We start from the raw sequence: 25,675 nt of genomic DNA, 5'->3' as shown, positions 1-25,675 counted from the left end.
TTCTGTTCCACTTCTAATCTGGAAAAACGCGCGACCGCGTACGTACGTACGTACGTATAACTCCCCATATTTTCGCTTTCTTTTCCTTTTTCCTTCCCTCCCCGTGCAGCGGTTCGCTACCCCGCAAATCCCGCCTGACCGTTATTTTTTAACGCCGAGCTTTTACCCCCGCGTCGTCGCCGAAACAAAGATATGAAAATATTGAAAAAAGAGAAAGAAATGTTTCATCCCGCCTTACCGGGGAATCTGATAATACCGAAATTAACGTCGTCGAGAAACGAAAAACGGAGAAAAAAAGATCCAGACATTTTAACCGGACGTTACGATCCTCGACACACTGTCATCGTCTACTTTATATTTACAAATGTGCATTTATGAAGCATTCCACCTTCGAACAGGAGTGTGGGCATTCTTCACCTGTACATCCAACCTGTACGAAGGTATGAAAAATTCAGGAAGCGAGTTAAATGATAATACAGTTGAACTCGTATATACCCGACACTCGAATATTTAAACTGCTACCTCGTGGGACGAGACGGATGCGAACTTGTCGTAGACTTTTCTTTTTGAAATAAAAATGGTGGACGAGAACGCGGCCAAAAAAAAATCGAGGTGCGAACGCGGGGTGAGACGGTGACGGCGTATCGCATCGATGAAAAATGATTCGCGTATCAACGGACAAAAAAAAAAAGAGAAAGCAAAAAATTCGAATCGGACTCGATTATCGGGATTTTTCACCCCCCCCACCCGGTTTCACTCGTCCGTCGAATCGATCCTTAATTTTGCTCATTATCCTCGGAGCTCGGTGCTCGGTGCACCGCGGGTACGCCGCACACGGTGAAAAAATCGCAACGCTGCTTCGGTTTTTCCCCTCAGTGGCGATCGAGGGAAGAAAGTAGAGGTCCTAGAACGAGTCCTAGAGGAAGGAGATAACGGGAGGGGATGGATCGCGGAGTGTATGTGCGGGGACGACGGAGGGAGGCGTCGCGACGTTGCGGGCGCAGGCGCCGCGGCGCAGTAATAGGGGTGAACTCGACGAGTGAGCCTCAGTATTCACGCGGCCATCAGCTGATCGATATATGTGCGCGTGGCGAAGACGTTACACGGGGGTACGGGAGTACGGGAGTACGATTCCCCTAATGACTCATCCTCGTCGGTTATCGTCTTTTTCGGAAAGCCGCGGGGTCTCGCCCAGTCGTTCGGACGGTCGGTCGGTTTTGTCGGTTCGTTGATATTTTTTATCTCCATTTTTTTTCTTTTTTTTTTTCTTCTCTTCGCAACGCCACACGGTACGAGATGTGCACCGCGATCGAAACGTAGCCGACACCCCCGTCCGTGCGGACTTTGAAAAATATCACGTCGATGTTGACGGTTGTAAACGCGCGGTGCCGTGCACTCGACTCCGTACAAACGAGGGCGTTTCTTCGCCGTCGAACCGCTCGCGCTAGCGGACCGCTCGTTATCGAGAACTCGTCGCGATTCGCCCCGTTTTCGCTCACTCGTCCGCGAATCGTCTCGCGCGGTCGAGGGTGAGTTTTACATCTTCAAATTTCGACGGACCTTGTCGTTGAAACGAATATCCATGGTGAAACGTTCGATTCTACAGGGTTCGCAGTCGTCGTCAGCGTCGATTGATTTCCAAAAATATACGCAGGTATCGTACGCACTCATGTAACATCTTTTTTCAAAATCCAATTCTTTTCGCCAACCGAATCACGCTCACCTCGAGAAAAGGGAATTTCACGTCGCGCCGCGTTCACCGTTGGACCTTGATCGCCCCCGTTCGCCCCGACGATCGAACTCGGACTTGGCTTCCGTCAATTTTTCAAAATCACCTGCGCGTCCTCCCCGACGATTGGAATCCGATTCCACGGAGGCACGTTATCCCTGTAATTCAAAGGAACGCGAACGGTCGGTCGTCTCGCTCGAAGTCGACGCGTTCGTCCGATTTCATCGTGCGATGATCATCTTACGTATGCGGGAGTTTACTCGTCCTACTTTGCGTCACTTGTTGCCCGAGAGGTAGGAACTTTCGACCGACCGAGGAAATAAATCGTCACGAGGCAGCGGAGCGACGACTCGTGTACCCTCGAAATTTAGATTCGCCTGATTCTCGGGATTACTTTCCCATAATTACGGACATGGAATTGAACCAAACACCTCCTTACCCGCGTCCGTGTCATATAATATCGTGAATAAAAACTAACGTTCCGGTATCGATTACGCGACGGAGCGATACAGGGGTTACGTAGGTGTACGGTATATATTTCGTGTGAATGAAACGCGAGATTTTTGTTTCGAAATTTTGCTTTTTTTTTTCCCGCTCCCCCCGACGCTCCGAGGGGTTTTATTTTAATCTTTTCTCACGGTACGCGGTTTTATCGGCGTCGTACGCCACCAAAATGTCCACTAAATTTCTCGCCGCATTCGCGAGTAACGATGTTCCCTCTGTAGGACGACGCGAGTTCCCCGAGTCCGATGGGGCGACGCGAGAAATATCAGTCGCGAGACCTTGAACTTTGGTGTGCTTTTGACCCTCGTAATTGAGAAATGGCGAGAAGTACAGCGAACGGAGAGTGGAAGTAATCGGTCGAACAATCGTCGAATTCTTTCCAATTCGTCGGTGTACGTTGCACGGGGGCTGGGGGCTGGGGGCTGGGGGCTGGGTACGCGGCGTACAGTTCCTAACTCGGATTCGAAATCCCTCTCAATTAAATTCCTTCCCACCACCGACTTCTGGGAGTTTACGTAAAGAGCTACCCCCTGCTCCGCTCGCTCCTGTTTCGTCTATCGATCGTCCCTCCCTTTCCTTTTGCCCCGTTCCCTCGACTCGTGATTAAAATACCTCAGGGGCCAGAGACGACGCGGAGCGCGTCTCCTTCTCTCCCTCTACCCTCTACTCCGATACGTACACACTTTTGTCTCGAATGATTCCCAATTCACGCACTCGTCCACCAAAGTCACGTGGCTTCGCTCACTCGACCAGGGAATCCGAACCTGCGATCGGCACCTTTGCACGCGTACGTCGCGAAAAGTAGCGGTCTCGCAGGGGTGCGTGGACCGGTCTCCCGCGGTTTGTTTCTACTCCTCCGAGTTTCTCGACTACATGGATTTCCTCCACGTGGAAAATTCATCGCAGAAAGAAGAAAAAATAATCAGCTCAGCGCTTTCGGTGCTAAAAGTGGCTCGTGAATACGGATTCCGAATTTATAAACGTACGCTTAATTTGAAACAAACAATTCGGACTCTGCATTCGTTGAATATCATCGATTACTTCGCGTGCGCTCGGTGAAAAGTTTGACGCGATGTGGTGGGAAAATAAATAATTTTCGATATAAAAGTGGAATTGAAAACCACAAGCAATGCAAAGGAAAGCTAAAAAAAATAGTTGATTTTTCTGTTCATTTTTTCAGGACGCACGAGCAGGTTATCCGGAAGGTCAGGCCGACTCTCACATCATTACTGGTGAGTCCGATTAACGAAATTTTTTCATTTTCAACCTCATTTTCTTCTTCGTTTACCGATCAATTTCTCTGCAATATTTCCTCCCCGCTTGAAAAAGCGCCGACTACGAGCTGCTACCTCGTCGTCTCGAATGGAAAAACTCCGACTGCCCGCGTTTCATTCCGTTATTTCTATTTTTCGGATTCGGGTCGATATTCGTAATTCTATTTGACATCGTCGCACGTTCGCTTCCGATATGTGTATCGGGTGTACGAAGCCGAAGTTGTCCGGAATTCGACTCCCTGTTTCCGCTTCGGATTAACGCAGAATTTCGGAGCGACACGCGAGCGTAGTTCTTCCGAGTGAGATTTTCGTAAGATTTTCGGGAATCGCCCCCCAAAACAGCGTTCTTCCGATAGCGTACTTTTTTTCATGTAGCTGTTCGCTGTTGGAATAACGCGGGTACGGATACAGGTATACCGCCTCCGTTTACCTATGTTGCGTCGAACAGGAAGTCGAGGTTGGCGTGAGGATTATATACCTTGCGTATACTCCGCTCGTGCAGTAGAGAAAAACCAGTCCCGTCCGCTCATCCATCCGTCTGGCGCGTGTTTGTGAACCCTGAGGGCGTTACACCCTAACCAAGGGTGCATAACGCTTGTTCCAGAGTACAGTCTGGCCGGAAAGTTTCACTCGGTTCGCTCGAGGTGAAAATTTGAATTTTATTCCAACGCCGTGTCGTCGATAATCGGAGTCGAATGACGAATTATCTCGTTTTCTCGTCGATATCGCGAACGAACGTCGACGCGTTGTTATGAAAATTGAGACGTACGACTTACTCTCGATCGTACGGATTTTAAGTATTTTTCTTTTCCTCCGCCCTTGCGGGAGATTCGCACCTGTATCAATGTGCAAACACCGAACCGCGGATCACATAAATTGAGAATCAAAATGTAAATTTCTCGTACCCAACACCCCTTCGAATCTAGGAGGTGTGTTTGTATGTATAAATACAAACCTTTGTATCGATTCATTTTGATTCTTCGGACACGCGATGGGTGAAATAGATGGAATTTTCGAGCTTTTGCCCCCGACGCTGTACAAAACCTCCTTTTCGTATAACAGTTGTCTGCATAATGTAGCGAACCTTTGACCCGCGCAATCGTATTTTCCGATACACGCGGAGAGAAAGAGAGAAAGAGAGGAAAAATTTCCATCGATATTCTCTAAAAAGCCCGTAAAATTTGGAACAAATTCGACGCGATATTTCCGGTCGCGCGAATCTACGTCGATCGATCGCGGCAGCACATGAACCGAGCGCGTTGATCATTTCGATGAAACGAACGGGGATGGCGATGGATTCTCGATGTTCTTCCGCAATATTTTCCGTCCCGGTGACGTGAAATTTGGTTCCGTACCAAAGCTCGGAGTACTCGTACGCCTTCCTTCGACGTGGCGGTGGATGTCTGTGATCCAGAGCGGGCAAATCCTTGTCGGGTGTACGTCGGCTTTCGCGATACACCGAATGATTTTCCTTTCTCACGATCAGTTTCACGCGATTCTACGTAGTTGCGGTTATTTCGACTACTTTCTAATTTAAATGTTCAATCCTCGTATAATTTCAACGAACTCCGCTCTTCCCCTTTCCATATCGCGGGACGACGACAATCGGAAGATTCCCGTGATACGGACGAAATATGTAAAACGGGAAGTAAGCGGCATATTGCAGCGAATCACGAAAGAACTGGGTATCGGAGTTGTATGCGATCGGGTATCCAACGAAGACGAGTAGCGACGACGGAGAATCCATCCAGTTGTACTCTGTACATAAAATGACAGCTACAGCCAGGCGACCGTTTCGTTTATAGCACTCCGGGTAATTGACCAAAGTTAGGTGGACGTGTACGTATTTCGTACGAACTTGAAACCGTCTTCCGAGTTGGTACGGTATGGCGCCTGTATCTCCATCCGCTGCGGGCCACGAATTAGTTATAAGTATACGGAAGGAATCCTCTCGAGTAACGCCGCCGCGCCCTGAACTTTGTACGGTACGGCTATATTTACCGGAAAATAAAAATACACCGTAACGTGACGTAACGTATCGTGACGCGACGGAAAAGTTGTGTGCACTTTCGAGGATGATATTAGAAAAGTACACATAACCGGCTGGCCCCGTTCGCGGGATCCCCAAGCGCGACCTCGAGCGGGAGAACTAATTAACGTTTGAAAAACGAGCCCCCGTCGCGACTCGCGGATCGGTAGAGGTGGTTCGTCCGAGCGACGAGGAATACGCCGAATTTCTCGCCCTTTCATCCGCAGGGTCGGGAACCGTCTTTCGATCGAACAAAATCCAATCGAGCACTCTACCTGCTATTCGTATGTTTCACGTACGGTTTGCGTAACAGCTTAGCTGGGATACGTACACCCGTACGACGAATATCCTTCTCCGATCGACCTTGTCGGGAAAAACGAATCGCCACGAGGGATGAAGAAACGAGTGAACCCAGGAGTAAGCGTTACCGGTCGTAAAGAAAATAAACTCGAAAAAAAGAGAGGAGATGAAAATTTGACAAATCGAATCAAATCACGAAGACAGAGAATGAAACGAATCCCCGATAAAGACATAAAACAAGCAAAGTGCCGCGAAGAGAGAAAAAAGAAAGATAAAGTGTAAAAAAGAAAATAGGCAGGGCTTCGAGTTTGCTCCAAGCGATCAATACTCGGTAGCGCGATCGCGTCACGTTCGACCCCCTGAGTCATACCATATTTCGGGTTATTCCCCCCCTGAATATCTACTTCCTGATTCCCGAAATGCCGTCGAATTTTCGAATCAAACGCATGTCTGGACGCTCCGTTATCGCGGCGATTGTGTCGCATAGTGGATTTTCTTGAAAATCGTCCGAAATCTCGGCTGATGCACTTTTCAATCGGTACGAGGTAAAGGAAAGGGATCCGAAAATCATCGGATTCCAGCCCAGTGCGCTCCACGACCGTCGCAGGTCCGATGCTCGCGGATCATCCGGCGGTTGTACCGATTTCCAGGTAGGGGTGCCCACTCGCGGACAACGCTACGGAGGAGCTTACTCCGTCGGTTAATTGATCCTCTCTCCCTTAATTGACGTCGTCTTTCCCTCGAGGACATTCGCGTCGGACTCGACGGCGCCGCACGCACCACGGGCTCGTGGCACCGCGTATCGTTGCAGACTCTTTGGCGTCTGTCCTCCTCCTCTCCTCGCTGTCGCGTGTTTTCACCGGGCTGCACGGCCGCAGCCAGAGGTTAGGGTAAGGGTAGAGCCGGAGGTAGAGGCGAACAGCGAGCGGTTCTCCGTCATTTTGTCATCCCCCCGCGTGTGTGCTGTGCCCGTAACCATCCAGCTAGCCACCCATGCGATAGGTACCTCGTGCAAACACGACCCCAAAGGTAAGTCACGCCAAGTCCTGGCGCGCACGCGACTCCACGCCGCGGTTTTATCCGTTCCTCATCAATTTCTCCTATTTTTTTTTCCACTTCTTCTATTCCTTCTATTTTCCCCATTTTATTTTTTGTCCGCCGAAAATTCCTCAACGCACGGAGGTAAAAATTAACCAGAAAATATTCCAGGCGTATCGCTCGAAAGATCACATTCGACATTCTTCGTGAAAAAATCTCCCTCTTCACTTACCTGAATTTTCGAAACATTCGAGTACACGAGGTGATCCAGACGCGTGGACCGACAATTAGTTTACTTTCCGTTTTCCTCCTTCGGTTTTTATCATTCATTCGCGGGTGCGCAGTTTTCGCAAAATCGAAATAGTCCCGTTTCTCCGGGTGCACCTTCGTCGCGTTCTTTGGGATCAACGGAAAGTATCCAACCGACCCATGTACACGGTGTACTCGCTCGTACAACAACATTGGGCGAAGTGAATTATTTACGTCAGAGCGTACGCCGGTAATGGCCGCGTGGGCAGAAAATAGCGTCGTACGTACAGCACTCGATGTCGCGGGTGCGTTTATCTTTACGCACGCTGCGGAACCCGCGAGTATACAGTTTCTGTGCGAATAACCAGCTGCCCACCGTGCTGGAAAATGTCGACTCCGACTAACAAAAGTGAATAAAGAAACATCGTCGTATCCGATTCGCTATCTTGCGGTTAATCGGATATTTTATCTCCGAGCGAAACAATATGCCCCGAGCGATCCAAACCTACGAAATCTCAAGCGTACGTGGGAGAGGTGTTGCTTCGCTATTATCTCGATGACATTTTTTAACTCGCGGTGACTCCAGACTCCTTAGATTTTTCCGTCTATCCGCAACGCCCGGCTTCCACATCTCCGCCGCGTCATCCGTCTCCGCTCTCTATCGCATACGCGGCGACGGTGGCTCGCCAATTAAAACTAATTGTTCCAGTTGAGCTTTTTGTCTCTTCATCCGGTGGTCGTGGCGCGATCGTGCGTTCGCTACGCGATGACCCGATCGTGCGATCTCGCGCGTCCGCGTTTGCCACCGTAAAGTCACACCCCGGGGAAGAGAAGCGATTCGGAATACAGAAAAATCACAGTAGTACCTCGGGCGCGAGGGTCACGCGCGAAGATCGACGAAAGCGATGATCGACCGACGATCGGATTGCCGTCACCACCCTTAATTTCGCACGCGTCGCGACGCCCTTGGTTTCGTCCTTGCACGTCCGTCGTCGCGCCTACCTGTGCCGTGAGCGTAACGCGTACGTATAGCTTACTCCGACGGTTCTCCGTAGACACTCCTGTATTTCCCGGAGCAGCTACAGGAGGGAGAATTGCCAAGTGAAGCGAACCACGGTAGAGTCAAGTGCTGCGCGAGGGGCATGTCTGAAGTATCCCTCGGTTGAATATCCGCCGCGGTACGAGACGATACTCGGACTCGCGCAACTGGGTTCGCCTCGTTGTCTCGATACCTTCGAGGCTTCGCGTGTACGATAATCGAAGGAACGACCGCCTCTCCGAATGACAAACGAGAGAAGGAAGAAGAAAACCGCGCGCCGCTTTATCCAACGAGTTCCACATTTCAGCACGAGCGATCGCTTGACCTTTTCCGTCTTCTCTGTTTCAGGAATAATGAAACGCGAGGCCGACGGTGGTACCATGACCGGCGGAGGAGGTGGAGGAGGTGGCGGAGGTGGCCCCACCAGTCCTCACAAACGCTACCGTCAAGGTGACGACGAACTCCGTCTTCTGATACCCAGCAAGGTACGTTATCTCGTCCGTTCCAGCGGAGTATCCCCCCTCGTTGTTACATCGCGGTCTTCATCATTCCTATCGTCGTCGGCGTCGGCGTCGTTTTGATCCTCATCTCTCCTTTCGGAAACCTCTCGACGATATTTCATTTCCGTTACCGCGACCGAGGCTCGACGGTTCGTTCAACGTCGTTGCGATATGCTCCAAGTTGCTCGCGCGCCGAATTTCAAGTATTTCGACAACGCGTGCTCGCATCACGGCCGTTGAAAAAGAGAGTTTCGCGATCCGAGATTGACTTACTTACGCGCCGCTGCTCCAAGTTTCCATTCGAATTTTGACCGGGGCACCGCCAAGGGTTCGGTGCTCCGGTTCTCCGACGTTTCCGCTTATTGTTTCGTACCCGGCGACCCGTTATACGTTACGCCTGTTCGATAAGAGATCAACATTTTTTCGCTCGAATTACTTCTCCGTTCACTCATCTGATCACCGCGGCTTTCTCGTCGTTCAAACAGACGTACGGTAATTTATAATTCGCGGGGTGAGTGATTCCCATCGGGTTATCAGCTGCTGAAAAGGTCCGCACCTCCGTTATTCAAATATGTGATCTTTTTTCAAGTCAACGGTGCAACGAAACGCTCCCTTGAATCGCTCTCTCTCTCTGCATACGTGTACACCTATACTCGGAATCATTGCGATAGTAATAATATAATGATAATCGTGATAATAACAGCATTCGTAACTTTTACGTCGATGATGAAACGTGTTCATCGAGATTAAATCAAAGGCGCACTTATCTCCTCGTGTGTTTGTCTTTGTATCCTTGTAAGATGACGGAATAATGACCAGCCTCGCGATATTCATGGAACCTGGTAAAAGATTACATCGCGGCACTCGCGTTATTGCTCGTAAATTCGTTAAAAAAAAAAGTAGCGCCACGTGATTTCTAGAGTCGAAATACGCACTGTGAATTTCGCGTGGGTCGACGAGTCGACGAGGAGAGGTCGAAGCGACGGACCGGCTGATTTTCGAAAATATAACCGGAGAAATATTATTTTCAAAGACCCGTCACAGTCGCCCCGTGATCACCATATATTCGAGCTTTTGCCGCAACGATCAAATAACCTGTGAGTTGGCGGATAAGGTTCGTTTGATGAAAAATGCAACGGTATTTACCGGCATTGCGCGATACGTGAATTACGCATTTATGTAAATGAAATCGCGTGTACGTAAGTTGCACCTGTTTTCTGTAACGTATGTACATACGTACGTACATCGACGACGTTACTCGCGCACACCGATCATATCCAAGCGTACGCGTGCGAGCTACGTACGTGAAATTACGAAATCAATAGGTAATTAATTCCATGCTCATTGAAAGCCGCGGAATCACTCGCAAGATAATCTCACGTGAAAATGAACTCAGCACCGGCATGGCAGCGGTAATACGTATCGATCGGCACCAGCGTTATTACACCGGGTAACAGTGCGTGACGATTTATCACAACGAATCCGATGCTAATTCGTCGTATAATAAATGCATGAATTTATGCCAACTATTCGTGTCGTAGGTACGCACGTACGCCTATCTATTCCTAGACGGAATATGGAATTTCTCGGGAGAATCGGCGCGAGTTAATTAATCGTCATATGCTCTTAATTTCCAAGAACGTTCGATGTCTGATTATTCTAATTATATTTATACGGTAATCGCAAACCGTTTTGTATTACCCCATCAATTAACGTACCGCTCGATAAATATTAAGGCGATCCTAGAACGGCCGACTCCAAACCGCAACTTGTACCACGTTATTGTAGACTTACACACGGGCACCTGTGCGGTATATCTGTATGACGAAACTAGGCGCAGGTTTCGATTACCGACAACTTTCGGCAAGGCGAACCACACGTCGTTATATCGGAGGTCGTCAAATCTTCATACTTTTGTAACAATCTTAATTTTCCTTGCAACCTCGTTAAGATTACCGTTCGAGCGCGTGGGTTGTACGGCAGATGCCAATTACTGGATGAACTTCGATTTCATTTTTTTGGAATGCAAATTTAACAAGAAATAAAAATTACTGTACCGTTTTTGTTGCAGGTTGCCGGTTCGATTATCGGCAAGGGAGGACAAAATATCACAAAACTCAGAAGTCAGGTCAGTATCAAATTTGTTTAAATCAGTATTTTTTTTTCTTTTTTTATTATTTATTTGGAGAAATTCTTTCTTGGGCACACCAGAGAGGTTTACGTACGCACTCCAACCGTGGTTTTTCATCTATTTACTTAGTTTTCTCTCAGTTTGATCCGCGATGCACTGTATCTGCAATGATCGATCACACGTGCAAATGATCATTTCCCTCTAACTTGAACTCTCTTTTTTTATGCCCGATATCAGTGACGTTTTTTTTTCTCTCGATTTCATTATTTTATTTTATTTGATTTGTCACAGATTCACCACTGTAAATTGTCAATCTTATTACGACTATGATTATTTCTGTTATATTATCGTCGTTGTTGTTGTTGTTATTATTATTGTTAGTATTAATATTATAACTATTAGTAGTACATATCGTTATTATTTAGTGGGAACCTTGACGCAAACTAAATATAGCCATATACCTATATTATTATGCGTATATCCCGTGCGATTCCGGCGAAGGTGGTCGCGATCCACGCAGGCGTCGAAATATTCGAATTTCTCGGGGTCCGAATGAGCCCGAGCTGCGCTGGAGTCAGCGTAGCCACAGGCGTGGAGCTTTGTTGATGTCTACGACCCTTAAGGTGACGCGTCACAACAAAGCGGTTTACGCTGCTGACTAGGCTGACTCCAGCGCAGCTCGGGCTCATTCGGACCCCGAGAAATTCGAATATTTCGACGACTGCGTGGATCGCAACCAGTTTCACCGGAATCGCACTGCGCGCGATGTAGGCATACGAATTATAGGTGTATATGCAATCTGTATGTTCGGCGTGACGTATGCAGCTTACCGCATCGTGCACATATTAGAACCCGCAATCTACGCTGAATTAAAACCGTTATTTGTAAGGTCAATTTTCGAAGGCATTTCTTCATTCGCATCGAATACACCTATTCGTATACTCCAGGCTTTGGCGCATCGATGAGCGAGTAAATTTCCATTTCGCACGAAATACACGATACGACGGCCCGATTATTTTTTCAATTTGCTCTATCGATTTGCATTTCTGTAGAAATGAGAAAATATCGTATTAAAATACCTGGGTACTTATCGTTTCTTTGATAATTTATAACACAGGGAATGTACACGTAGAGTGCAAACGATGTCACGGCTTACGGATAAATCTTCGACGCTGCTCGGATAGAGAAATGAAACGATATTCCAGGCATCTCTGTAATGTATACGATCGTCGATGGTATCGCATACGGATATGTAAACCTACACACACCGCCATATATTCGTGTAACAAAAATGCCTGGCCATATATTTATTTATACGTTCATCTCGACGAAGGATGCTGCGCTGATGAGATACGTCGTGCGTAAGGTTATAATATACGGCGTTTGGACGTCGCTTGTTTCGCATCGAATAGAATCGCCCGTTCCACCCCGATGATAGCCATTAAACATCGTGCCTCCCGTATACATACAGTCTTACGTGTAGATCGAATCGAGCAACCGCAACGGTTGCGTCCGGAGGCACAGTCGTAGGCATCCTCACGGAAGTCCAGTGAGATAACGCTGTAAAATTACACGTGAATCACACGCATCGGGAATGTAGGCGCGTGTACGATTTCGTTCGCGGGACAGGTACGCTTCTTCGAGTCCAAAAGATAGGGGAGGGGGGTCGGGGGATATCAAAATACTTCAATCTTACTCGAACAATGTTTGCTGCAATTTTATTCCTTCTTCACGCGACGATTTATCTTGAAATCCGTTTTGATTCACGGATCTCTGAATTCTCAACTGATTTTACGCGTGACGAACAAAAAAATTCTAGATCAGATTCTCGAGAACAAAAAAGAAAAAAAAATGAAAAAAATGAAAAAACAAAACATCGATTCGTTATTCTCTGTTTTGGGGTACCTCGCGTGGAAACGGTTTTCTTGAAACGATTGTATCGGGGCGATGGGAAATTGTGGGTTTCTCTGAAAATCGTCGAACTCTAGGGAGATTTGGGGGTAGGCATATAATTACGCATACGAATACGAGTGTAAGAGCAAAATAGACTAGGTCTAACTTGGTTGATCATTTGTGCCCTGGTCCCGCCCTGACCCTGGCCGTTGCCCCCTTGGTTGCCCTGGTTGCCCTGGTTGCTCTGGTTGCCCTGCCCTGTGCCGTGTGCCCTGCCGTGTGCCCTGCCCGGAACGATGGACCCGACCCAACTCGATCTGCGATTCGACCAATGAACAACAACAACCACCACCATGCTACTACTACTACTACTACTACTACCACCACGAACCACCAACCATCACCACCACCAACTCTACCAATGAATGAACTACAGTACAAAGCCTCAATCATTGTACCCGACTGTCCCGGACCTGAACGGTAATGCCAACACCACTTTTGTCTAATTCTCATTCTATTTATTCTCTACTCATCTAATATTGCAGTTTTATATATACCAATCAAATATATATAGGACGATGGATGAAAAATGATCAGTTTCTCTCATTATCGATACGGCAGCATCACACGTTGCGGTATGTCTACGTGATCGCCGCATTTAACGTTTTACCCGCAGCCACGACTGTTCGTATATTACGTGTACGTACATTCGGTCGGCCGAGGGGATTTTCCCATCGCCGTGCACAACTTATCGATGCAACGGCTACGACGCTTGTTTTTTTCTCGACTCCTGTATCGTCCCGATGGAATGTACGGTCGTGCGTCCGCAGAGCCCCACCGGGGATCTCGATTTCAATCGTAACCGTCGTCGAGCAATTGCCACAATTTCTGAACCAGTAACCGATCAATGTTCCACCTTGAAAATCCACCCCGATTCACTCAACGGGGTATTCACCAACCATCGCTGGCCATTTTCGCTACAATTGTTTCAACGCATCGCTATACTTTGCTACTTCTTAACGCGTCGATCATTGGTATGCGGGTGCACACGTCGAACCAAGAAAGACCCGATGACGTTCGATACAACCATAAATATCTACGATACAGCTACGTGTCTCAGTTCCAGAATAGTTTTATTGGTTCGTACGTGTGGCCAGTGAGACGGATTTTTGTCAACGTTACAATTATTTTACCTTCGATGTTACAAAGTCACAATTTCATTTCTTCTTTCGAACGGTATCACATGGTATCATGTCCTGCACAGTTGAATGCATTTTTACGCCACCGAACCATTTTCATCCCAGGCCAGAAAATAAATGGATTGATTCATCTTCGCGCACTTGGAGTTCCAGTCGAGTTATTCGGGTTGCCTACTTTACAGGTGTACACCGAGAAATCGGTTGCCCAAATTTGGCACCCCCTGCTTCGTTTGGGACGATTGGAAAATAATTTTTTTCTCATCCCGTTCTTCTCATTGATCGTATTTCATGATATTGCACCGTTGAGGTACCAGTCGTGACGAACGGCAAAGGGTTTGTGAAATACGATGTTCACGTGCAACGAAACGATGACGTTACAAAAATGCTACGATCGCAAACTTTGCGACTTGGAAGCGGAACGTCGAATACGAAAGTGCGAATTGCCGCAAGCGCTGGTTAATCATCTCTACCGTTTATACGGTTGTTTCAGGACCCCCACAGCGCCTGATTGCGTCTACGATTACACACACAAGTATAGTTCCGGTAACCTCCGATCGACGGCCCCCCTACGACCCTCGTTATGCTCTAACCCACCCCGAATGAAAGTACCCACGAATTGACAAACGTCTATTTTCTACAAAAGATACTCCATCCATTTCACTGATTTTCACGAAAAGCCTACGCCATGGATAGAATTACATACGATTCGACGATAAAAAACCAAATACGAGATATTCGACCGGAGAAAGAAGTATTCGCGGAATACCTGCACAGCGGAGGGAGGTATACGTCTAATTGACGTATACGACTATCAATTAGTGGGATAAAATCGTTAATTTAGCTGTAGAAATACACTTCTATTCCAGATTCAAAACTAGGTTTAGGTAGGTACGTACAGCGCTGCTCGGAGTGCGGCACTTGTTAGAGCGATGAATATTCATTTCGTACCTAGACCCAAGTATTCATATTCACGTTCTATCTGTCTATTAAAAACCACATTACACCGCAACTTCGGAATTTCAGTTCTGCAGCTCCTGGTCGGAGTGCTCCGGCGATTCAATTTAAAAAGAACGCTCGGATTTATGTAAACGATAATTTAACCTACACCCGATATTCGTGATTCCTTCTTCAGTTTTCTTTACGCTAATCATTTGCATGCAGTTCCGTTCATTTTATTTTCATATTTTTCTTCATCTTTTAACTGTATCGATTCCAAAGATAGAAAAATCGAGTAGAAATCTCGAGAATAGAATCCCATCTTCTGGTGCTCCGTGAGAGCCGATGCGTTTCTGCAAACCGCGCCGATGGCCGCATAGATCTGCGATCCGTGTGTATCTCGCAGTTGCTGCGCAGCCAATTCATCGAAAAAGATGCGAAGCGTCAAATGTGGAACTTACGTGCTGCCCTGGTGTATTTTTTCACCGCGTATCCGCCGCACTCTGTCGAACCCTCCTCGTTTCGATTTCCTAGGCGTGCTGCTGCCGTTGAGACGACAATCTTTCCAACGCGTGTTCTAGTTGAAAAGTTTTTACTTTACGATCCCCACGCTCTCAATTCCCTTACCTTTTCTACTTCTATTCCCCCCTTGTTTACACGCTTTCAAAACTTTGAAAATTTCCCCTGCTACGAATACTGGAAATCGAGCGTTTGTATGACTTCTTATTTCTTCCAGTCAGCTATCTGCGTTGATTTTCGTGACAGTCGTTTCGTATTATAATAATTGGCATCAATTGCGCGACACTCGGTAGTATGCACATTATTTGAGACCGTTGCTATAAAAATAATCCAACAGCTTATGACGGATCGACCGATTCTTCGTTTTGCTGGTGTTATTCGAATTTTCATCTATTTATTTACTGGTTTTCTAATACCTGTTTCACAGCTCGACACGGCGGGTATAAGATCCGGTGTGATTTCTCGAGTTTTCTGATTGCAGAATTCTGACGATCAGCTCGGACTTGGACACGGTCTTACAAGTGGTTAACGAAGTCGTTCCCAATCTCGAAGAGGTGAGTTCGTCATTTACGAAACATTTGAAAAGTATTCTCTCCTCCGTCTGCCAATTTTTGTAATTGGTTTCATTTTCTTCTTTTTTTTTTGTACATCGAAAAAAAGAATGGATCCAGACACGGCAGTGACGAAATCGACGTTCGTATGCTCGTACACCAAAGCCAAGCGGGATGTATAATAGGCAAGGGAGGATTCAAGATCAAGGAGCTCAGAGAGGTAAGTTTTGGCCGTCGTAAATACGATTCCTTCCACGTCATGCTTGGGGATGAAAAAAGATAGAAACACGTGTTTCCGATAGCCAATAAGCACAGCGTTGGCCTTACACCGTGCAACGTCTCTGACAAGGGCTCTCAATTTTCGTCACACTTCCTTCTCGTTTGTGCGCGAAATCTCCCTTATTATATTCGGAAACCTGTAACATCAAACGCACACACGCTGTTATCCCCCTCCGGTGGCATTTTGTTGACGAATTTTATTTCGCCGAGTGAAACGTTCGATTTTTTTTACGCCTTTTTTATTTCGTCGCCTGCTCATATCCTAATCTTCGTTTTCGTTCCTCCCAATTTAAAAAAAAAAAAAATATCATCCGCGACTCCTCAATTGTAATTATAGAATCGGAATCTCGAAGAAATTATTTCTTCGTTCATCCTCATTGCGAGCAAATCCAGGATACCGAGGGAACAGAGAGTTTCGAATCTCACTTCTGACAATGAATCAATTTGTATTTATCCTGTTTCTTTTTCGTTTTCTACCCCGTTTTTTTTTTTTTTTTCTCCTTTTTTTCACATAAGGTTACATCCAAGTGTAACGTATACCGTATACGCGCGGTCGATAAACTCGATTGGTGACGTACTTCTATAAATATGTACGTATAACTCGCGCCTATTCAAATGGCAAGCGAGGCTTATTTATTGGTTGAATTTGAAAGGGATCGTTGGAAGATGGCACCGCCACGTAGCGATGTCTCTGAAATACCGAAACCTTTCTTCGATCGACTACCACCTTTCCACAGAAACAGCGGATCGTCGACGTTTGGCCTATTGTATTCGTGTCCTTATCGATTTGAAACACGTTACGTAGTTTTCGCTATCTCTTGTTACATTTTTCCCCCATCTACCGGTATTATTCATTTCATCTAACCGTCGCATATATTCATAGGACACTCCGTAATTTCGCGTGTGTAGGTAGATGTACGTATATCGATGAATTATACGCTACGAGGATCAACGGTTGTTCGAATATGACTCACTGTCAGCCGGAACCATCGTAGACGACAAACACGTTTGGGGATAACTAAATTTCAATTTCATAGATCAGGTCGCTTGAAAATTTTTGTGCGAAGCAGGGGGGTCGTGCGATACCTCGGCCTCGTCGACAAATTATTCATACAAAGTTTACATTTTATACGTGCGTCTCTTTGCGTTTAGGTTTTGCCGCTTTATCGGTATGTATAATCGGGGGTTTCACCTCCATTGTATTATCGCACACGGGCGTCGCGTTTATTTTGTGATGGAATTTCAATCGAAGGGGTGCAAAAGATGGAGGGAGGGAGTGGTACGGCGGCGCGTATAGGTTATTTATTAATAATCGAAGTCCGGTGACGTCTAGAGAATGCCAGACCCACGACGAGACTGACGGAAACGAGGGAGGGACGATCGGATGTAGGGGAGTTTATTATAAAACTGGTGCTCCACACTCGTACAATATTCTAGGGTAAGTTAATACGAGAGTACGAAACGACCGCCGTACCGACAAACGAGCGAGCGTAAAATTAAAATGCTTGAGCGTTAGGTTGTGCAAAAAAAAGAAAGCCTGCTGCGAATTATGGGTTTTCATTAGAATCGAAAATTGCCAAGCCAAAAAAACGCCAAGCTTATAACCTTAGATTTGTCCCGAAATTGGGGCTGAAATTTGACTTTTTTTTTAGTGTTTTCGCTATGGTATTCTGGAATATTTTGATCTGAAGAATCCGAATTTGAAAGCCAAGTTGATCTATCTCTAAATTTGACCGAGTTAACGCCAATTTTTGGCTTTTCGGAGGAAAAAAATTGAGATATCTTGCTGAGAAAAATTCCTAGCTAAATTTGGCTTGAGGATTCGGATTCCTGAGGTCAAAATACATAAGAATAGCATCTAAAACCCAAGAAAAAATATCAATTTTTGACCAAAAATTGAAAAAAATCCAAAGGGATATCCCTTGGAAAATTTCCAATTTTTAGCCAAAATTTTTTATTTTTAAAAATTGATCGTATGGCACTTTTCTTACGTATTTTGATCTCAGGAATCTGAATCTGAAAGAAAAATTGACCTATCTCTAAAATTGACCGAGTTATCGCCAATTTTCAGCTTTTTGGGGTCAAAAATAAAAAATTGATTTTTTGCTCTATATTAATGCAATTTGAGCTCAGGAATCAGAATCTGGAAGAAAAATCGATCTATCTTCAAAAATGACCGAGTTATTTCCATTTTTTCGCGATTTTTGGCATAAATTTGAGGATATCTCGGAGGGAAAAAATCGTAGCTCAATTTGGACAACGGATTCGTGTTTCTGAGGTCAAAATACATAAGAAAAGTGCCATACGATCAATTTTAAAAAATAAAAATTTTTGGTCAAAATTTGAAAAAATCGTAAGGGGTACCCCTTGGAAAAATCTCAAATTTTGGCCAAAATTTTTTATTTTTTAAAATTGATCAAATGATGCTTTTCTTACGTATTTTGACCCCAGGAACACGAATCCGTTGTCCAAATTGAGCTACGATTTTTTCCCTTCGAGATATCCTCAAATTTATGCCAAAAAATGCGATAATTCGGCAATAACTCGGTCAATTTTAGAGATAGGTCAATTTTTCTTCCAGATTCGGATTCCTGAGCTCAAATTACATCAATATAGACTAAAAAATCAATTTTTTATTTTTGACCCCAAAAAGCTGAAAATTGGTGATAACTCGGTCAATTTCAGAGATAGATCAATTTTTCTTTCAGATTCAGATTCCTGAGGTCAAACTACGTCAGAAAAGTATATTAAACCCATCTAAAAAAATGATTGATTTTTTGCTCAAAAATCGAATTTTTTTTGGTTTTCTCAAGAGTAATCTCACGTATGATCAGCTCCGAAATCCAAATCTGAAAGCCAAAATCATTTACTCATGCAATCGATCGAGTAATCATCAATTATTTGTTGTTGGGAGCAGAAAAATTATAAGTCATATCGACTGCTTTTAGTCGTAGACCCACTTTGAATCGTCGCAATCCGTGCATGGGTCGAAATATTCGAATTTCTCAATTCACCAGCAAACTCGAGCTTTGCTGGAGTCAGCGTAGCCAGCAGCGTAGCGCTTTGTTGTGAGTCGTCACCTTCGGGGCTGAGCAGAGGTGACGCCCCACAACAAAACCCGACGACCGTGGCTACCTGACTCCAGCTAAGCTTGGGCTCCCTCGTAGACCGAGGAATTCGAATATTTCGATCGAGTTATCGCCAATTGTTCGCTTTTTGGAGCAGAAAAATGGAGATATCTCGATGGGAAAGATTCGTAGATTGGCCAAAAAATATGAAATCTGGGTCGACAACGCCCGCACCATATCCGAAAACAGCTTTCTCGCTCAAACGTATATATAACGACTGGACTTGAGTTATTCGAAAACGCCCGATGTTCCGCCTCTGTGTGAACCGCGGCTTCCGTTCCCTCTCACACGCACCTGAGGGAGGCATATGTCATCGACACGCGAGTGCGTCTCGTCTGGGGGACTTGTTCAAACGCACACGTGCCACTTGCACGCATCCAATTATTATTATTCTAATTATCGCGATATCGCCCACGCTATTATTAATTTTTTTACTCGTATTTTTAGTTTCTACATCATTGCTCGAATCGATCGATTCGACACTCACGTACGCGAGCGTACGAGGATATCGATTGTATTTCCTTTCCAAAGATTTTCCGCGCCCTTGGAGATTTGAGTAATGTATCCTCGTTCAAAACCAGGTAGATCATGTGCCGATCATCCCGATCAATTTTCCCCATCTATGAGATTGATCTTGATTATCGAATCAACGGTTCGGCGGTTTCATCGAGAACCGATCGATGTCTGTGCAGGCAAAATGCTGTTGTTTAAAGAATACTCGCGGCGACGCTTCTGGCCATGTTACACGTTATAATCAAATCGCTCGATTCATCTGTACTCTTATATGCGACAGCCAAGAATATCTGTATAGGATGTTTAATTTGAGCCGTTCAATTCACGGTGAAGAAACCTTATACGTCAGTAATGGATATCGTGGAGGACTCGATCGATATTGTTTTGGTCTTATTCGTTCGAGGAAACGCTCCCTTACGGGAGATCTTCGGGCTATAGTTTCACGGTATAATGGTAGTCTTATATCGAATGGTACGTCCTTTACTTATGTATTATCTATATATGACCTCGTATTTTGTTCCATGTAGTCCCCCCCGGGCACTCCGACGCGGGGTATAATATACCAATCCGGTAGAGGAGCTAACGATGTTGTTCTTGTAAATCTCAATTCTCAAACCATCTTCCGTGTGTCGCGGAAGAGGCTCTCAATTTCCTTCGCCTCTCTTTCCTCTCGTTCTCTTCTCCTTTCTTTCTCCCCCCTCCACTTATTCTTTCTTTCATTCCTCCGACATGATCGCAAACCTCTTTACACGCGCCAATAAATGCCGACAGGAAAGAAGAGACGCGAGCACGAGAGTCGGATCTATACTCGAGTACGCAACTTGCCTAGCCGCCGGAAGTCTAGATACGATCGAACGAAGGCACCCCCCGCTCGCCCCAAAGACGCCTCAAATTCCCCGCAATTCCTTTCAATCGAACCAAACGAGTCTTGTGTTTACGACGGGAATCCGCGTTGACGGTACGAAAAAGTGCGACACCCCGTACAGGATCCGTGCTCCCATCGTACGCGTAGAGAAGCAGAGTTGCCCATTAAATTTTTCTACCTCAACGCTGACGCGGCATGCGTCGAGGGCTTTTCACGTTCCGTCATTTCGTGTGTATATCTATGCGCGCATTCCTACCGTAATATCGTACATTCCGCGAAAATAACGTCCTCGAGACTTCGAAGGCTTGTACGACAGAGTACATCTGTATCGCACACCGTACCGTTTCCACATGAAACCGAACTGGTTACCTTGCAACCGGAATGGTGAACGTTGAACGGGACGATTCGTTGATTCGCGCCCAACGCCAGGGAGGTGATCCTCGTCGAAGTAAAATGAACCGAATCCGTCACCACCCGCTCAATCGCGCGTCTCTGATTTCGAATCGTATTCTGAAATTCCTTCGTCAAATTTACAACGTTCACTCGATCGCCTCTGCATCGCAGTCCTTCGATTCTTCTCTCCTCCGAATTCCCCCGACTCGTCCGCCGTGAAACAAGGGCCACTCGAGGATGACGAAATTGACGCATTTTTAAAACTGCTTACACCGGATTTAACCCTTGGATCTCCTCGTGTCATCCGGAATCTCGTTGGCTCCGACGTGAAACTCTTCGTCCTACCCGTTTCACCTCTGACGTTTCCTCCGTAGGTACGCGTACCCCGCACAGGTACCAACTCGATAATTCCACGCGACTTTTCTTACGTAATTTCATTCGACCCGACCCTCTCCCCCCTCATCGCCGACTACCCGTCGTCCCATCGCTCGCAACCGTCGCAACTTTGTCGAATCATTCGCGATATTCGCGCTCGGAACGAACTCGATTCGCAAACATCCCTCGTATCGTTGGATGCCGATGTGCGCGGTATACCATTTCGTAATCAACATCTGCCGCTAACGGATCGGAAACTGCGTCGAACAAATGAGAGAGGAAAGAATTGAATAATCGTTATTGTCGTTATTCCTCGTCATGTGCCGGGGCTGCACTTTTCGAAAAAAGAGGAGGAGAGAAATGAGGGAAACGGCGGTTTCCACCTGTTATCCACTTTCCCACCACCCCCCCGCTCCCCCCACACCCTCCCTCCTTTCGTATCGGGCGTATTGTGCGAGTAATAATCCAATACCCTCTATTCGCCGGACTCTGCGACATGTGTCCGCGGGTTTATCGAAGGGTTCCCGCGTATCGTATGTACGTTGTATGTACTTACGCGTACGGTGGCGTACGCGGCACGCAACAACCGGCACAGGTGTGGCTACGTCGGGTAAGGTAAGGACGGGACCAACGGGTCTTTCGTGCGAGCAGCTGCCGCTGCCCCAGGTGGAACAAAGTTGTTCCGCCCTGCGGTAGTTTTAAAAGCAGAACCTGGTTTTTAAACGATCGAGTGGGATTTTTTTGTCACTACGATGAATTTGAGAACGGAAATCTTGGAAAATATTGCTCCATTTGCGTTCACCGGGTAGAGGGATGCAAGTTGTGGCGTATAACCTCTGCATAAAATATATATATCATCGCAGCTATACGTAACGCGTGATGTAAGTAGAGGAGGGAGGGAGGGAGGTGTATCTGGTGCGACTGCACGCGGAAGGTAGGGTGGAAAGGAACAGATGCTCGAACCGACGATTAACTCGAATCACGCCAAGTCCTAGCGGCGACTCGAACCTTGGGGCGCAGGACTCCACCTCGCTTACTCCTCCGGTGCGGCGTCCCGTTTCGCCCTTCCGGCCAGTTACCGCACGACTCTCGGAGGACGAACTTCGTATCGCGTTGATCTTCCGAAGTTTGAAATATTTCTCGTCGCTCCACGATATTCCACGGTCGTCGTGCGTCGTCGTATCACCGAGTCGCGCCAACCCTCCGCTACGTTTGCATCGCCCGTCTGAAAATTTCACTCCCAAAGTGCTCGGATTTCCCATTTTTTTCACGCTCCTATGCGTGCGTCTCTGCCAATGATTCGCGGTTCGTTCCTCTCTGTGAAAATGTGTGCTCCTCCCGAGAGAAACTGGGAGGAAACGTCGGAATTCTGTCGGAAATTAGCGGCCTGGGGTGAGTTTGTCATTGCGTAGGTATACGCTTGTTCGATTTATCGCACGTAACGCCCGACAGACAGAAGACGTCCCTCGAACGAACCTCGCTATTGAAGTACGTCGTTGTATCGTGGATAGCGGTATTATGCATCGGTCCACGCCGTGTCTTCGTCGGTCGGTTCGTTCGTTTCGCGATTGATCTTTCGAAGGTTTTACGTAACGTTTGTTACGTGGTTGACGATTATTTCAAATTCACGAGTAGATAAAAGTATGGTCGAGTCATTGGATTTCAAAAAGATTAATTATCGCGATAAATACACAATCGCTTTGCGACAACGGAGATAGAGTATACGGAAATCTCCCTTTTGAAAATAAAGACGCGAGAGCTTCTCCGCCCTGTTGGCGGTATGTATGTACGTGTACATGTATACATATGTATATTTCCCAGCGACCACGGTTCCAGCTGCTACTGACGGATCTTTTGGTTTCACGAAGAAAGCGAGCTCGTTCCGAACCGATGTCTGCGTTAGACGAAAGGTCGCTTTTGTTGCAGACGACATCCGCATCTGGAAATTCCGATTGAAAAAATGCCCGGTAGTCCCCCGGTCGTATTTTCAAATTTTTCGTTACGTGAAACTTTTGGAACTTTGTGCATATTTTCATCCAATGCCGTTATTCTATGGAGTTTCGCAGGTACCGCATCGATGAACTCGATAAATTTTCGGTCGCCTATGTATGTGGATCCCCCTTACCGGGGGGATATTTATGTCTCTTTTCGCTTGTACAAGTCGAAACTTTGAAAAAGAATCAACAAATCTTCCGCACCGATTATTCGTCGCGTTGTTCTATTTCTTCTTCTTTATCTTCAACGAGGAACGGAATATTTTTCCGTTATTTCAAAGTTGTACTTCAGCCTATACGTCGATTCTAACAAATGTTTCGTTGCAAAGAATTTGGGAAACGATCGTAACTTTTTCATTTTTCTCTGCGTAACTCGCGAAAACCAATTGGAAGTATTGTAGAAAAAAAGCCGACTAAATAACTCGTTATATCCGAACACGGGACAATGTAACACGAGTTGCATATCTCCGCTTTGTACGTTGGTAGGAGTATATTCGTTTGGCGTTTGTACAATGTGCGGGAATGCTTGGTTCAAAAAGCGTCCGCTGCAGAGGAAAGATCTGAATAAATAATTCACCTGCAGAGCCACGAATTCTTCCCCACGGTAAAGTTACGTACGTAGAAATAGTATAGACTGTCCCACCCATCCGGACCGCAAGAGCACCGACTTTTCACCAAGATTTATCGTCAAATCAATTTTTTACCTCGCGCAATTCCTGTCCAATCGTTTCGGAAAAAACTCGAACTCTCGGGGCCAGTTGCCGGATCTGCCCCTCCCTTTGTTTTCCACACGCAGTTTTTCTCCTTCAAGTCTCACCGGCCCGCAGTTATTTTCACGTGGAAATGCCCGGTAGGAATTCCCCTCGTTCCGGTTCATCGCCTCGATTCGTCCGAATTTGACGATTCAATGACAATACGCTCGGGTGTTTAAAAACCGTCGACCGTATGTCCTCGACAGAGGTGCGAGCGGTCCACGGGCAAAGGTAAACGGAATCGATCGATTGCTCGATTTATCGCTCGGTCAACGCCACGCCTCGTGACACTGTAAAGGTAAAAACCAAAGACGAGCGAATTGCAAATCGGTACCCTTCCGGCGAATCGCTAAATTGGAAGATCGTAGCTCTTTCTCTCGACCGCGCGCGGCGTGGCTCGGAGGACGATGCGACGCCCGAGAAAATGAGAAAGACCCGAATGCCGCGGGAGGGGTCGGACGGAGGAGGGGGAGAGATATGGAAAAGTACACGGGGAATACGTATTTGCCGCCGTTATACCTTTGTCTCGCGTTCTCATCTTCCGGTGTATTTTCTTCCCCCACGCGCAAAAAGTATCCCATTTCCTGTCTGATATTACACAGTGGTCTCCTCACTTCCTGCAGTTTCTTCCGCGTATGCCTCCGCTCCGGTCTTACCTCCTTTTCGTTCCATCCTCGGGCTACTTCTTGCGACATGTACTCGTATCGCGCGACGTCAAAGAAGAAGGTCGGAACGACCATTTCGTTGCGATCGTTTATTTGTCAAAATTGTCGCGCCTTCCGAATTACGATGACGATACCGCGAAGATTTATGTAACCCACTTCGTCACGACTAATCTGCGGGATTGTCGACAAATTATGAATTTCCGCGCTACCATTTTCCACGTACACTGCTTCCATTTATCTCGTCCCCGTGGAGCGAGGTCTGGTCATTCAGAGTGTCCGTTTCAGCGTGGATTTCACGGTTCCTCCGGAGCTTACAGAGTCCAGAGCGAAACCCACAGCTGGTGTCACTCGCACGCTCGTTATACCCGCATGCGATGAGAACATCCCAACCTGACCCCGTGCGACATTATGACCCTCTGCCGCCTGTACGGATGCCCAAGTTTCACACACGTACGCACTATACCTGTCGTGTCGTACGTCGCTCGATCCTACCTTCTGCGGAATTTCAGCGCTACCGTCGTTCGGTTCTCGTAACGTAAGGCGTTCATGTATTTCCAAATAACTACGAGTGTAACGACCATCTTTCGAAACGTATATGTACGGAAAAAAGACCGCGACGTAGCGGATAATTAAGTACCTCGTCTCATATCCCTCGGTAAATTACGTACGGTGTACTTTTATGGATATTTTTGTTCGTCGAATCGTACCAGAGACTACGGTAGACGTGTAATCGAAGCAACGATACAATGGGCAGTACCCACACGGTGAAATACGAGACTCCCGTATGCCGTGTTCGTACAGGGGTCTTTTAAAGTTGTAC

At 46.5% G+C, this 25,675-nt stretch overlaps 1 protein-coding gene across 6 annotated transcripts in view; it reads left to right on the top strand.

Moving 5' to 3' along the window:
• Positions 1–25,675, top strand: part of LOC105687560 (heterogeneous nuclear ribonucleoprotein K) — a 57,141-nt gene that overhangs the window by 17,858 nt on the left and 13,608 nt on the right. For 3 of the 6 annotated variants that reach the window (XM_020853246.2, XM_048654583.1, XM_020853245.2), the window contains 6 exons: positions 3,414–3,465; positions 8,511–8,647; positions 10,734–10,790; positions 13,123–13,166; positions 15,822–15,894; positions 16,001–16,111. In XM_020853246.2, coding sequence (XP_020708905.2) covers positions 8,516–8,647; positions 10,734–10,790; positions 13,123–13,166; positions 15,822–15,894; positions 16,001–16,111 — 417 coding nt within the window. In that variant the 5' untranslated portion in view covers positions 3,414–3,465; positions 8,511–8,515. Of the gene's footprint in view, positions 1–1,069; positions 1,655–3,413; positions 3,466–8,510; positions 8,648–10,733; positions 10,791–13,122; positions 13,167–15,821; positions 15,895–16,000; positions 16,112–25,675 lie in introns of those variants that run through there. The other 3 variants (XM_048654584.1, XM_020853243.2, XM_020853244.2) reach the window with 3 other exon arrangements.

The sequence above is a fragment of the Athalia rosae genome, chromosome 4 (assembly GCF_917208135.1).
Source record: "Athalia rosae chromosome 4, iyAthRosa1.1, whole genome shotgun sequence".
NCBI lineage: Eukaryota > Metazoa > Arthropoda > Insecta > Hymenoptera > Athaliidae > Athalia > Athalia rosae.
Note: the sequence above shows the minus strand (reverse complement) of the source record. Positions and strands in the feature narration are given on the sequence as shown.